General features: G+C 34.7%; 1 protein-coding gene across 1 annotated transcript in view; it reads left to right on the plus strand.

Moving 5' to 3' along the window:
• The first annotated feature begins 2,785 nt into the window (after nt 1–2,785).
• The window catches only part of LOC139715402 (G-protein coupled receptor GRL101-like), a 16,956-nt gene continuing 4,415 nt past the window's right edge, over nt 2,786–15,326 (plus strand). The window contains exons 1-6 of the mRNA XM_071626976.1: nt 2,786–2,793; nt 6,148–6,219; nt 7,526–7,597; nt 12,881–12,952; nt 14,331–14,402; nt 14,907–14,978. Coding sequence (XP_071483077.1) covers nt 2,786–2,793; nt 6,148–6,219; nt 7,526–7,597; nt 12,881–12,952; nt 14,331–14,402; nt 14,907–14,978 — 368 coding nt within the window. The remainder of the gene's footprint in view (nt 2,794–6,147; nt 6,220–7,525; nt 7,598–12,880; nt 12,953–14,330; nt 14,403–14,906; nt 14,979–15,326) is intronic.

Consider the following 15,326-nt stretch of genomic DNA (forward strand, 5'->3'; position numbering starts at 1 on the left):
AAAGATACAGTATAATACCATTTCCAAGCGATCTAAGTCTTCGAGAGTAATGTTACGTAATGATTGTTACAAACTTGTCACCTTAAAGATTACAATGTTTAGAAGTTGAAGGAAGTCCGTGTGTAATATACAAACTATTGTAATCATATGCATGAAATTGTGTCTTTAAAACTGCAAGTAACGACTTTATTGCAAGTGCCATAATAGAAAACAGGGCGGGATGCCATGGGTAGACGTCTATTTTTCGTGTAGAGAGAGTGTGTGTGCTTGTGTGTAAGGGTGTGTGTGCGTGTGTATACAGTGACTGTGCATACACTTGTACATGAAACCAGATTCTCCTTTTAGATTTTGCCGATATTAAAGTCGAGAGTCAAATAGCATTCACTCTCGGTCGTTCATTTTAAGAGTTTTTTTAGAGGGTAGTGTCGATTACATATAGGACCAACTTCATCAGAGTTCGAAGTCAAGGATATTTTGGAGGGTAGTGTAAGTTTCATAGACCAGGTTTATCAGCGGTTGATTTCGCCCAATAGCCAAGATCGAAAAGTCACAACACACCTAATAGTGAATTTCTTCCTTTACAAAATGATATGTTGGATTGGGTTGACATAATAAAATGCACGAATACGGAAAATGTCTCGCGTGAATCATGCCTCCGTCGTCAAGTTTGTGGGCCATCAAAACATTCGCTTCAAACACAGGTTAATAGATCTACAAGTTCAATTCAACATCATCATATTCAACCTGACTGCCTGTTATAGATAGCGTGACTTCGAGCGAATGGAATGGGTAATGGTTGCATCACAGTCCAAGTTGTAATAATCAGTGGATTAATAGAATTGTGAGTTTCACATGTTTCCATGCACCGAATTGTGATCGGCCTATCGGTCGTGACTAAATTTATAGATTAGCTGAGATGATACCAATATTAGCTCCAACTTTCCCACTGACGTGTGTACAAAGAAATAAAAACACCCTAGGATATCTCAACCAACTTACCAGTAAAGTTACGAAGGATCTCGCGTCAAAAAGTGACATTTATTGCAAATTTGTACTAAGTATTGGTCCAAGGCGCACAGGCCGAGTTCGTGACATCATCACCTCCCCTGAGCGTGTAGCGGCTGTCAATGATACCAGTACATCGTGAAAACACTTTAAACGTAGATGTTATTTTGATAACCTTGTTTTAGGACCGATTTTATTTTCATTCAGACCTCGCCCATTATGTTTGCCTGATTTCACTCTGTGTATGCAAAGTCAACGTCGACACGATGTTTTTCTTATAAATCATATGATTTTAAGAAGAAGAATAAGAATCCATGGTTGACTAAGGATTTGATTAAGCTTGCTCTAAGCTAGCTCTAGGCCCAGGACTCATAGTTGCTAAGTTGGCCTCAAAGTTGCTGTCAAATTACTCCGTATTATATCCTTGGTCACTTGACATCACTGACTCCACATATTCAGCAACTTCTCTGGAACAGTTGTCAGCCTACTTGGACAAAAATGAATCTGTGATATTTCTGGAACGTGGAGTAAAAGTGGATTGGAAATGTGACTCTCAAGTAAGTTTTGATACACCATTACTCGGTTAGTCCCACGTGTTCAAATCTGAGATGTAACTTGTGCACACTCTAGACTATGGGGCTCAGCCAGAATTTGACCTTTTGAAACTGTAACATTAGAAGCAGACCTTTTCTCTTGATCACCTGTGAATACCAGACTTAGAGGCACACCCTCATTTCCTTCTATTATTGTGTACCTGGTTGCTACTCTTCTCATTCACTATGCCTACTGAAGCTTCAACAAGTACCACCACAAGACAATCAGCTGCTATCGCTACTCAAGTGATGGCTGATCTGGTGAAGAATGAAGAGTTCATTCACTTGCTGGAGAGCATTGTTGGCAATGCGATTGAGAAGAAACTCAATGAGCTCCTCGAACAAGTGCAAGGGGAAGTCTTCGATCTGAAAAGAGACCTGGAAGAGAAGGAAAGAGAGGTTAAAAGGCTTGGCGAAAAGGTCCTTCACCAGGAACAAAACATCAGCAGATTGGAGCACACAGTAGACAGCCTGGAACAATACTCACGACGATCATGTCTCCGGATCTTTGGCCTGGAAGAAAAGAAAGGAGAGAATACCGACACGCTGGTCACCGAGGTCATCCAGTCCAAGCTGGGCGTGTCCCTGGATCCAGTGAAAGATATCGACCGATCCCATCGCACTGGAGGCACTCACGAGTCTGCCTCACAGTCTAGTCGCTCATCCTCACAGAAAGCCCGTCCTCGACCGATCATCGTGAAGTTAAACAGCTACAGAAAGAGAAAAGAAATCATCACCAATCGTAGAAAGCTCAAGGGATCAGGGATTGTCATCGCAGAAGACCTGACAAAAAGAAATCAAAGACTGCTGTCACTGGCTCGTGCTTCAAAGAACATCACAGCTGCCTGGTCCTCTGATGGACGGATAATTGCCCTCATCAGTGCCTCAGGTGGCAAGACAGCCACAAAACTGATCACCTGCGAAGAAGACATCAAGAAATTACATTGACAATAATAGTTGAATGAAGCTGCTTCATAGTAACACTTAATCACTCTTACAATGATATACTTTTGATTACTTAAATACGATGTATACTTACCTGTTTACTACTGTCTATATAAGTATGCCTGTCAAATACAATCCTCTACTCCGATTTATGTTATTCTTCTTATCATTTCACTGCAATCAAGATTATAGAATTTGTATGTCATAAATTGTGTTCATTATTACATGTCATGTACTTCACGATGTACCAGTATTTTACTATTCATTACCTTGTCTCCAATATCTTCTGTTCTATTCCTGCTTCTCGAAACTCCAACAGCTATGTCAAATTGCTTGTGTTCAATAATGTGAATATTTTGTCTTTCTGTTGTATATTCTTATATGAAAAATATGTATATGTATGATACGATCCATGACGAACAAAACTTACCTGAATCTTATTTTGATGTGCCCGCCTTTAACTCAAAATATAAAGATACCAAGTTTTCTGATTCATTTTCGTTAGTTCACTTTAATTGTAGAAGTTTGTCGAAAAATTTCGATAATTTGAATATGTATATAAGCACTATTGATCATCATTTTAAGGTAATAGGACTTACTGAAACTTGGTTAAATGAATCTTCTTCAGTTGAAGCTTATAATTTAGATGAATATAATTTATTTTGTAATAATAGAATTAACAAACGAGGTGGTGGAACAGGTGTATATGTTCATAATTCCTTACATGTATTTATTAGACAAGAGTTGACAGTTATATCTGAGTCATTTGAAAGTATTTTTGTTGAGTTAGTAAATAACAATACCAAATGTAAAAAAAAAACCAATTGTTGGTGTGGTATATCGTCCCCCGAATTGTAATATTGATACTTTTTTGAATGAATTTGCAAATCTTTTACATAAGGTAAATCCGCGTGTATATAATTGTTTCATAATGGGTGATTTGAATTTAGATTTAGTGAAAATAGGTTTAAATTCCAAAATTGATTTATTCATGGATATTTTGTATGGATTTTATTTGGAACCTTTGATTAGCAGTCCCACTCGGATAACTGCAACCTCTGCCACTTTGTTGGACAATATATTTACAAATGTCAATATTTGTACTCACTCAGGAATTTTGATTAGTGATGTAAGTGATCACCTGCCAATTTTGTGTATGTCTTCATCCATTGCCCATTGTACAAACAAATCACCTCCCGTTTATGTAAAACGTAATATTACTCAGTCAAATATGATTGCTTTTTAAACACATTGAAACATGTTGAATGGGAAAATTACATTGGTGTAGGAAGTGTTGATTTCAAGTATAATAGTTTTTTGCAAGTATTCAAACATATTTATGATGAATGTTTTCCTTATAAATCATATGATTTTAAGAAGAAGAATAAGAATCCATGGTTGACTAAGGATTTGATTAAGCTTTGTCGTAAAAAATTAAGTATGTATAAAAAATATGTTAAGAAACCAACCCTTTATAGAAAAGAGGTGTATAATAAATTTCGAAATTATGTTACATTTCGATTAAGACAAGCAAAAAAGAAATATTTCAATGAAAAATTTTATCAAGTGAAAAATGATATTAAATCAACATGGAAAATTATCAATAATCTTTTAAAAGGTACAAAAAATACCAAAAGTAGTTTAATAGAATGTCTTGAGATTGGGAATGAAAAAATAACAAATAATAAAAATATAGCTGATTGTTTTAATGATTTTTTTGTTAGTATTGGGGAGAAACTGCAGATCTGTAATGATAACAGAAATGAAAATTCATATGATAAATATTTGAAATCTCCTAACAAAAATAGTATATTTTGTAAGCCAATATCAAAAAAAGAAATAATAACGGTTGTAGAGGAAATGAAAAGTAATGTAAGTTCAGGTGTAGATGGTATAGATATAAAAGTTATAAAGTTTGCAATTTCTGTTATATGTGAACCATTAAGTTTTCTTTTCAATGACTGTATGTCTGTTGGTTTTTTTCCATCAAAAATGAAAATTGCACGTGTAACACCTATTCATAAAAAGGGTAACCGTAATGATATTAATAATTACAGACCAATATCGGTGTTAACTATATTTTCAAAGATATTAGAGAAATGTGTATTTGATAGATTAATTGAGTTTATAGATAAACAAAGTATTTTGATAAAAAGTCAGTTTGGATTTAGAAGGGGTCATACAACAGCCACAGCAATATTAGATCTTGTGAAAAAAATAAATGATGCTATTGATAATAAAGAATATGCTGTAACAATATTTCTTGACCTTACTAAGGCTTTTGATGTTATAGATCATTTCATTTTATTACAAAAATTATATTATTATGGTATACGTGGCCCCCCATTCAAACTTTTAAGTAGTTACCTTAAAGATCGTCAACAGTTGACTGTAGTTAATGAAATTGAATCTGACATCAGATCAATTAATTGTGGTGTTCCACAAGGATCGATTTTAGGTCCTCTTCTTTTTCTTATATATATAAATGATTTACCTTTATCAACTCAACATTTAAGTTATGTTTTATTTGCTGATGATACCAGTGTATTTTGTAAAGGCTCAGATCCATGTGAACTGTTTGATATTGTTAATAGACAATTGTGTAATATTAGTGATTGGATGGAAGCCAATAAGTTGATTTTGAATATAGATAAAACTCATTACATTTTATTTGGTATGCGAATTATAACAGACCACAATTTGCAATTGTATTTTAAGAATATGAAAATAGATAGAGTTGTAAGCACAAAATTTTTAGGAGTAATTATAGATGAAAGATTATCTTGGAATTATCATATTGATTACATAGCCAGTATTATATCAAGAAACATAGGGGTTTTGTATAAATTACAGTATCTTCCTAGAAATGTCCTTAAAATGTTGTATTATGCTTTGATTTCACCACATATTAATTACTGCAATATTGTATGGGGATTCACGTTTAATAAGAATATTGATCGAATACATAAATTACAAAAACGGGGAGTGCGTTTAATAACGAATTCAACATATGCTTCCCCCAGTTTACCTCTGTTTTTAGAAACTCAAATATTACCCATTCAAGATTTAATTTCATTAGAGTCTGTAATATTCATGTTTAAACTTAATAATAGTTTTCTCCCTGATGTATTCTCTGATTATTTTACTCTCAATAGTTCAATTCATGATTATAATACCAGAAACGCTCAGAGTATTCATCCCCCATTAAATCGCACATCTTGTACGCAGTCATCAATATTTTACAAAGGTACTATTTTATGGAATAATTTAAATATAGTTTTCAGGATCAGTAAGACCGTAAGACAATTTAAAAGATTGTATAAACAACATCTTTTTGATGCAATTAAGTTACAAGTTGAGGAATAGTTAAATATGGAGTTTTCTTCTTTTCTTCTCTACTTTCATATCTGAAATGAAATGGAATACGCACTTGAACTCATGTAAAGAAACAATGATATCGGTATGTTCATATTATTGTGCATTGCATCCAGGAAAGACGCCATGTTATAGTCTGGTTTTCTGTCTAAAGTGTAATAGATAGATACCAGTAAACATGGTTCATGTTATGACAATCTATCCCGTATCTACTCCGTTCTTGTTACAGAGATCTGTCTCATAACCTCCTTACTGCTGTCACCAGGGACACATTTGCTGGCCTGGCGAGTCTGACATCGCTGTAAGATAATCTACCTAAAATTATTCAAACGACGACTGATTTAATATCACACATTTTGAAAGGTGTGAGACATCACTAAACAGATAAGTGAAGGTTGACGTGTGAGTTTTTCTTCAATTTTTCCTTAATCGTCACTGCCGGCAACCAGCGATAACCTGGTGGTAGTGTTGCTGCCCGGAAAGCAGTATAGATGACAGGTTCGAGTCCCGTGGTTCCTTTTTTTTTCAAGTTTCAAATTTCAAGTTTTAAGTAGATTTATTTCAAGTAGATTTATTTTTCTACATGTTTGTTAAAATCATAGATTTATAAGCTGTTGCGATCTGTAGAGGGAGACAAAATTGAAGAAAACTTACACCTCGTCACGAATTTTATGAATCATTTTATTGTTTATAAACAGCATACATTGAGATCAAATCACATTGTTTATGATTTTAGTTGTATTGAATTCGATATCTCTGTGGTCCTGAAGTATTTTGATTGTAGTAAATTGTATCATCATACAATTGTATTCAGCATCTACAATGGTTGTAAGTACTAATGTAACAAGCACATTTGCAGCGATGTAATCATGATTTCATGATGATTCAATGTTTTCCTGAGCCTTTGTTAATTTTCATTGTTGTTTTTTACCATGATGTTTACAAAGAATGGTGTATCAGATTTTTTGTTAGAATGATTTTGCACTGCAGGCTACACTTCATTCAATGTCAATATTGACGATTATTTAGAATGACCTTCGTGGTATTTGCGGTAAATTGGGTCAAGAAAACATACCTGAGAGTTTGGAATTTGCTTCATTATCTTCCTTTTTTCGTTTGGTTTAAGTTGTACACCTTGCAAATAACAAAGGATGTCATCATACATGTAACTGCTATGCTTTCGCCGCTGCTCTAAGTACTAGGGCTTATCATACATCCTAAATCATGTTACTAAAACAAATGTCAATGTTAAGAGTGTTGGTAATGGTGGTGGTATAAATAGCTGTGAACTTAAATGATTCAGTTAACAAAAAGTTGATATGATGGTGAAATCATCGTCATCATCATTGTGTGCGAAAGCCAGTCAAAGTTATTCCTGTATTCCTGATAACGAAAGAGAGAGAACAAGCCGGGTTTCAACACTGCCTAAGAGTGAACATGAAATCCACATGATTATCATAACCGCATAACCGTTGATAGACCATCAAACCTTGAGAGGATTGTTCTCCTTTTTTTTTTTTTTGGTTCGATTATAACTAACCTATCCAGCGTCTTCGTCACATTCGTAATTATCCTGATGGATTCTATCTTGTCTTTCTCCATTCCAGGGACTTGTCGTACAATCGCATTGTGACCTTAGACCATTCAGCATTTGCCGGGAGCCCGGACCTTACCTCGATGTGAGTATGTGGTTCCACTGTTATTTACACTGAATAGATAGCGATTCCACCACAAACAGTATAGTGTGTTGTTAACGAAGGGACGTGAGCCCCAGCATAGGGATTCATTTGGACCAGGATCGTGAAAAGCTGTTTTGTCAAAAGCTCCAATGACAACCTGTAATCGCGCAGATAATAAAGTGTACCTTGAATCGCTTCAGTTCGTCAGGTAAGGAGAATAGACAGATTCAATGGAAAACTCTTCAAAACATGGGTTTTGTTTGTTTGTTTGTTTGTTTGTTTGTTGTTGTTTTTTTATAATTCTATCTGAAAGCCATGAATGGCATGACCTCTTTCGGGTCTATTTGGTATACCAATGAATGTTTGCCATGTTTGCTATTGCTGATTCTTTACGAATTCAAAAGCGTGTGATCGTTTCAAAATGTACTAAATTTTTCTGTTGGTTTTTTTTTTTTTTCACCTGAATAGATTTTCTTGCTGGTATACAAAACACACACACACACACACACACACACACACATACATCAGCTATTTTGCTCATTTATGTGGCTTATTTTGCTTTGGGGTTTAACAGTTGGACAATGTTTTATATTCTCATGTAGGGTTCTACTCGACTTTGGTACAACAGTTATGTTATACAATTATTATTTTGTCCAAAAAAAAAAAACATTGTTGAAATTACAATTTCAAATTACTGTCATGATATGCAGAATGTATTGAAGAATACATGATGGCTCTCTCTATTGATTGCATAACTACTGAATAGACATTGGACACGAACCATTCCTAAGCCGAGCCGATAACTTTGCAAGATCGAGAGTGCGCAAACCTTAAGTTTCATTCACAATGTGCATATTGGGACAGTATATATCGGTGTTTGATAGGATATCGATTTTTTTTTCGGGTAAATTCTCGTTTTAGCACTTTCAAGATCATTTGAGTTTTGAGTGAAGAGCTGCCCTTTATCCTGTTCCCTTTCTCTGTAACCACGTCTCCATAAAGCTGTCTGTTTGTTTGTCTGTCTCATTCTTGTCTCTTCCTCTTCCCCCTTCTCTTTCTCTCTCAATTATGAGAAAGATTTACGCTGCTCCTGTCGAAACTTACTATCATCCATATTTTCCTTGTAAAAATAAAGGACACAACAATCAGTTGCAATCAGTGTGGTGTCAGCCTTAATCCCATGTGTCTTTTGATAATCTTCATTTCATTAGAAATCTTCGAGGGAATCTAATTTCAGCTCTCGTGAGTGGAGTATTTAGTAACCTGTCTCTCGACCACCTGTAAGTTGATGATTTCATTACAAAGTTTTTATTCATTTCTTTTCTCTTTTTAAAGTCAAACTGATAATGCACGGGAACATGTTTTTATCTTATGCATTCCCAACACATGATGCCCTTTTCCTCCCTGCACCGGAAAACTGTGGTTCACTGGCTGACGAAACATGCACGCGATGTTTTCAAGAGCTGTCCGAGTTGAATACAATTATACAGATAAAATTACGTTTACAACATTTCAACGACAACACATTGTTAGTCATAATAGCTATTGTTATTAATCTTAAGTTGTTGCTGTTATTGATATTGTTGCTGTCATTTATTTCAGTAATAAATCATTTATCATCATCATTGCAACCACCATTATCATAATCACTGTTACAATGATTACTGATATGACCAATACAAAAAAAAAAATCACGATATAAAGCAATATTCCCCAATTTTTATAGTTTTATGATTATTTTGGTCACGATAATTTCATAATGTGCGAATTACATAGCCACTCTTTTTTCTTCAATCGAGATTTGTAGTATTTTCTCTTCTTTTGTCTGTTAAAGTTTGTCAAAATATAAGCAATGTTCTGAAAACAATGTGCCTGTATCCACGAAGTCATTAAAGTAAGCTGCTGGTCTAAATTTTTTAAATGTTAGATGCTGATGTACACTACAATCCTTTACAAATAGCTTAATGATTACTTTGTAAGACATTGTTTTGAACTCCTTGCTTCAATATACGTTACAATAACATATACTGCTCCTACAGATCATGTATCCGCCAGTATTTGCATGTAATAGCTGGTACATCTTTATACATACACATACTTATTATTTCACGATGAAAATTGCTGAAAAATCTGAAATGTTCATGTACAGCATCTATAATTATATGATTCATTTTCAATTGTTTTACAGTGACGTAAAAGAAAACCCGATACAAATCCTATATCCTGGAGCGTTTATAGGAGCGTCGATGGTTACAGATCTGTAAGTACGAGGGTTACTGTTCGTTATTCCGAGGGATCCAAAAAAAAAAAAAGGATTCTTATTTCGAAGGTTCGTTATGTACGATAAACGAACCTTATTTCATTGTCGGCTTTAACGTAACTTAACTTCATTTTTTAATTAACAACCTTCGGAATAACGAACCTTATTTTGTTTTCTCGGATAAGCGAACCTCCCAAATAACGAGCCTTCGGAATACCACCACAATTAATGTTCGGAATATAAGGAATTTGTGTGCTTCGGAATATGGATCTTATTTCATTTTCGATCAACGGACGTACAAAATAATGAACATCACCCAGTACGAGATATATAGTATCGATGATTTATGGATTTTGGATGGGGGCGCTGTGGCATATGTATAGTGGATAAGGCTCCCAATCTGAGGACCCGAGTTCGATTCCTGGGCAATGCTTTATAAGGCCTTGGACAAGATTCTTTTTTCCACCCACCACGTCTCGTCACTCTCGACTCGGGTGTATAAATGGTAACCTGGCGATCGATGCAAGGGTATTAAATGATAATGACAGGGCCCTCTGGTAGAACAGTGGCAATTATAAAGAGGCTACCCTGGATAAAGGAGACCTTGTTATTTCATTATCATTATCATTGTCATAATTATTGTTGTTATTATTTTTTTTCAAATTTCCATTATAATTATTATTATTATCATTATTATTATTATCATTATTATCATTATTATTATTATTATTATTATTATTATTATTATTATTATTATAGGTTTTCCCGGCCAATTTCGCACTTTTGTCAGTCCATTTGATAAAAGGTTCATTCAATTTAGCGAAAATCCTCGTCACTGCCCATTCTGTCATTCAAAATTGCAAGTTGGTCGTTCAATTTAGCATTTCGATCAATGAAATTTGCACATGTGCCATTCGAATTCGTAAAACGAGCATTCAAATTGGCACGTGCTCTTCAGTCATTCAAATTCGCCAACACTGGCCGAAAGGGGTATTTCAGTCATTCAATTTCGCGTATGGGCAGTCAAATTCCTAACATGTTCATTCAAATTAACGTCATGTTATTTCTCTTTTGAAAAGGTGATAACATTTAAACGCGTATTTCTATGTGACTTTTTGTTTCATCCACGCACTGTTAAGCAGTAAAAGTATCATATTTTTTACCATACATAACTCGGGTTTGTTGTTCTGTAACGCCCCTTTTCTTTCATACATGTCATTTTAGGCCTACATGTACCAATACTAACTTCATCTTCTTACAGTCATGACAGCACAAATTAGATACAGACGTATTTCTCAAGAAGACAGAAAAAGAATTATAGAAACATTTGATGATCATAACCTTGACTTCCTAGAACTGGCCGACACACTCGGAATAAAGCACTCAACGGCCAGATGAGTTGTGGCCACATGATGCACTAAATCTTCGGACTGGAAGAATCACTAGGCACATTGAAGAAAAAAAAAAAACCTGTTGCCAAAATCTTTCAAATAAGTACGAAAATATGAAATGTAATGACGCTTGCAAAATAGTAACTGTGTTGACAAAAAAAAAATAAAGAAAGAACCAAAGCATAAACATGCGTGCTAAATTGACTGCAAAAGATGTTAAATTGGATGCCCAAAAATGAATTTGAATGAACGAGTGCGGCATGTCCGTGATCACGTGACTATATCATTCTAAATTGAATGAACGAATAACGAAATGGTGCTAGTTTTACGAATTTCAATTGAAAAAGTGTTAATTAGAATGACGCTAAAGGTAATTTGAATGCTCCAAAATGAATTTGAATGAAGAGATCATAAAATTGAACTACCGAACATGTCATCTACGCTAAATGTTGCTAAATTGAAGGCAGCAATTAGGAATTGGACTGACACAAGTGCGAAATTGGCCGGGAAAACCTATATTATTATTATTATTGTTGTTGTTGTTGTTGTCTATTGGATTAGTTGTGGGTATTTTTAAATGGGCCTGTATTGTGCTTGCGTGTGCGTTTATGCGTTTTTGCAATAAACCGTGTATGCCTGTGTGCCAATGATTATGCTTCTGGCTTACTTTTACGGAGATCATAGATTCATCATCTATCTACTTGCATGGGCGAGAATAGGCGACAGGTTTATTTGCCATTTTTGATTTTTTGTTGTTATTGGGACAACTGAATATATCTGGAAGTTACAATGTATATCAAGGCAATCGTATTTTTGTTTGTAAATGATGTTATGTTTTCAAATGGAAATATTATAAAACGAATAAAGGAATAAATAAATAAATAAATAAATAGATAAATAATTAATTAAATAAGTGAGTAAATAAATAAATAAAAAATAAATAAATAAATAAATAAATGCATTACCAAATGAGAGAAAATCAGAAACTAATGACACAATATATGTCTTCCTGTAATAACAGTACCAAATATTCATTGAGAATCCGAGAACATGACACCATGTGATGTTTATTTCAAAACGTATTCAAAATAAATGGGGAAAAAATAAACATGCAAATATATTTCCAAAAAAAAAAATGATTAGCCATTTCTCTCTTGAGCAACGCCGTAGCTACGAACTTTCGCTCTATGTCCTACCTGAGAATTCAAGACCGTTTTTCAGTGTGTGTTTTCTGTTTTGCTCTGTTTTGCTCTGTTTTGCTTTGTTTTGTATTTGCCATGTCGAAAACCCCAGTGATCTGTCTGGACAATATCACCTCGATAGGATTGAGGAAGGTGTTTTCCAGGGACTCGATTCGCTCACTAACATGTAAGTATCTCCTGTATACCGGTCTGGCATGCTAAGGTCCAATGGCAACGCCAGATGCAAAGTGAAATATGAAAAAAAAAAGGTGATTTATGATGGTTTTCTGCAATGCTTATTGGATCAGATGAATAAGGCCGAGTCATCATCACGAAGCAGATGCGTTTAGGTATCATATTCATTATTATCATGCACGGAGATACGAATGTTTATTTAAAATGCATATTGTTCTGCTAATAGAAATCTCTTGGATTTCTGTTCAACTCTCAGATTCCTGTATCAGACATCTCTGACAGAGCTATCGCCGAGAGCGTTCCGGGGAGGCGAAAAAGCAGTGTACCTGTACGTATAACAAGGTTCCCATTTGACAATGAATATTATATATATATATATATATATATATATATATATATATATATGTATATATATATATATATATATATGTATATATATATACATATATATATATGTATATATATATTCATATATACAATTAGATTAATTCTGTGAAGAAAAACATGTGGGACATTATACACACCCTCTGTTTCAAAATGGAGTATAACGTTTCAGCCGGTGGCCATCCAATAATGCTCTGGTTAGTTAGCCCAAAAGACGGTATAAACCACTGCCGATTTATTTCATAATGATGTGACACTTCATGCTGTAAATGTTTTAGTTGTCCAAAGTGGGTCCTTAACCCCATGGAACAAACATAAATTTTGCATCATGCAGCTTACATAACATTCCGTTACGACACAAACATTAGGTTTTCAAAACAATGCAAAATTTAACCATACACTTCGTGTTTGAAAACACGAAAACTACATGAAGCATTTTAACGTCGTGTTTAATGATTCACTACAAAAACCTTACATCATAAGCGCTTTTAGTAATAATTTGTGTTTCTAATGGCGTTTTACGCAAGTGTTTGTTGGGTTTATTGCCACTTAGTCTACTATCAGATGGTCTACTTCCCAGTTTGTCTAACACCACTACGGCTAAACTCACTTGTTCTACTATCAATTTCGTCTGATGCCCGATTGGTCTACTTCTCACTTGATCTAATGCCCAGTTTGGCTACGTATCATTTCGTCTAATGACCATCATTTATGGTCTAATTGCAGTTTTGTCTCCTTGGACTTTTTCCCATTTTGTGTAATAAACTGTGGGTATTAGACGGAGTGGGCATAGCCCATCTGGAAGTAGACATAGCCTTTCTGGAAGTAGACCAACTGGCAATGAGGCTAAGTGGCAATAATTGGACTGTATTGTCATTAGACAAACTGGTTGTAGACGAAATAGGATTAGACCATGTGGGTTGAGACTAAAGGCTATTAGACGAAGTGGGAGTAGACCAAGTGATAGATCACCGTTTGTTGATCTATATTCAAACGTCTACGGATTTAGCAGTTCAAAAGTCAGCTGCCTCGATAATCCTTTCCTCTTCAGATCTCTCTTGCTTCCGGGTGAATTTCACCGTCTTCATTTATATTTTCCTTACCGGATCCAGGACTTTTGCCTACAGAGAGAATGATAATTCATTGATGATAGTCTATAATTGATAGGACAATAGCAGTCTTGACATACATGCTTTTCCCTTCTCAATTAATCGGGTTGGCGTTTTTTTTTTTCTTGCACAGAGAACATGAAAGGAAACAATATAGGTTCATGGCATTGTTGTTTCCGTGTCATATTCCGCACTTTGTTGCACCACTCACAGGCATTTCTTCGATGGAAATGTCTCCAAGATTGCTGTCGGGGCATTTGAGGATCTGCGCATGCTCCAACACCTGTAAGCCACCTTACGTGTAGTCCAGGCGTTTCATTAAAAGACGATGTCACACGATATTATTGTCCATGTTATTTGGAATCAAAATGATGTAGCAGATATCTCCGACAGAGAATAAAATATTGCAACGACAATGAAGTTTGTCGCATACACATGGTTCACCAACAGCGCGCCACAAATCAGAAAAACGTTTTAATCACTGCTCATCTGAACTCGTGCTGGATTGTGTCGCGTATCATGATTTGTTTCGTTTATTTTTACTGCAGTTCACCATCTTAGCGGTAGGCGATTTTTGTTCGTGTTGTTTCTTTTTCTCATTTTACTCAATACAAGTTCAGCATTTATACTGACATTTCACATTTCATTTCCAATATTGAAAACCAATTCTCAATTTTGATTGGGGCAATAATAATGACGTAATTATAATGTGATAAGTATTAAAATGATAATGGTATGATGTGGCATCATGTTGTGCTTTCTTATTGCATTTTTGTGATCATAATCTAGGGATATGACCAACAATAGCATTTCTGAACTTAGGAAAGGAATGCTGACAGGCCTCACCAGTGTAAGCTGGATGTAAGTATAATTATTAATCACTGTGCCTGTAGCTGTTCTTACCTTGCTTCGTCTCAGTTGCTTCTCTGTCATCTCTCCTAGCATTCTTTCTTTCTTTTTTTTACTCTGACTACTTCTCTACATATTTTTAATTGATTTCACACCCCCATATATAATATATATGGGGGTGTGAAATCAATTAAAAAAAAAAAAAAAAAATATATATATATATATATATATATAATCATTATTAGTATTATTATTATTGTTATTATCATTATTATCATCTTTTTTTTTTAGTGGAAGGCGGTCATACTGAGCGTTGCCAACACCCAACAAAGAGGGTTTTTTGTCTAATTTGCATTAAAT

This window comes from Diadema antillarum, unplaced genomic scaffold (assembly GCF_040938485.1).
Source record: "Diadema antillarum isolate AM-2024a unplaced genomic scaffold, OU_Dant_1.0 scf00000048, whole genome shotgun sequence".
Lineage (NCBI taxonomy): Eukaryota > Metazoa > Echinodermata > Echinoidea > Diadematoida > Diadematidae > Diadema > Diadema antillarum.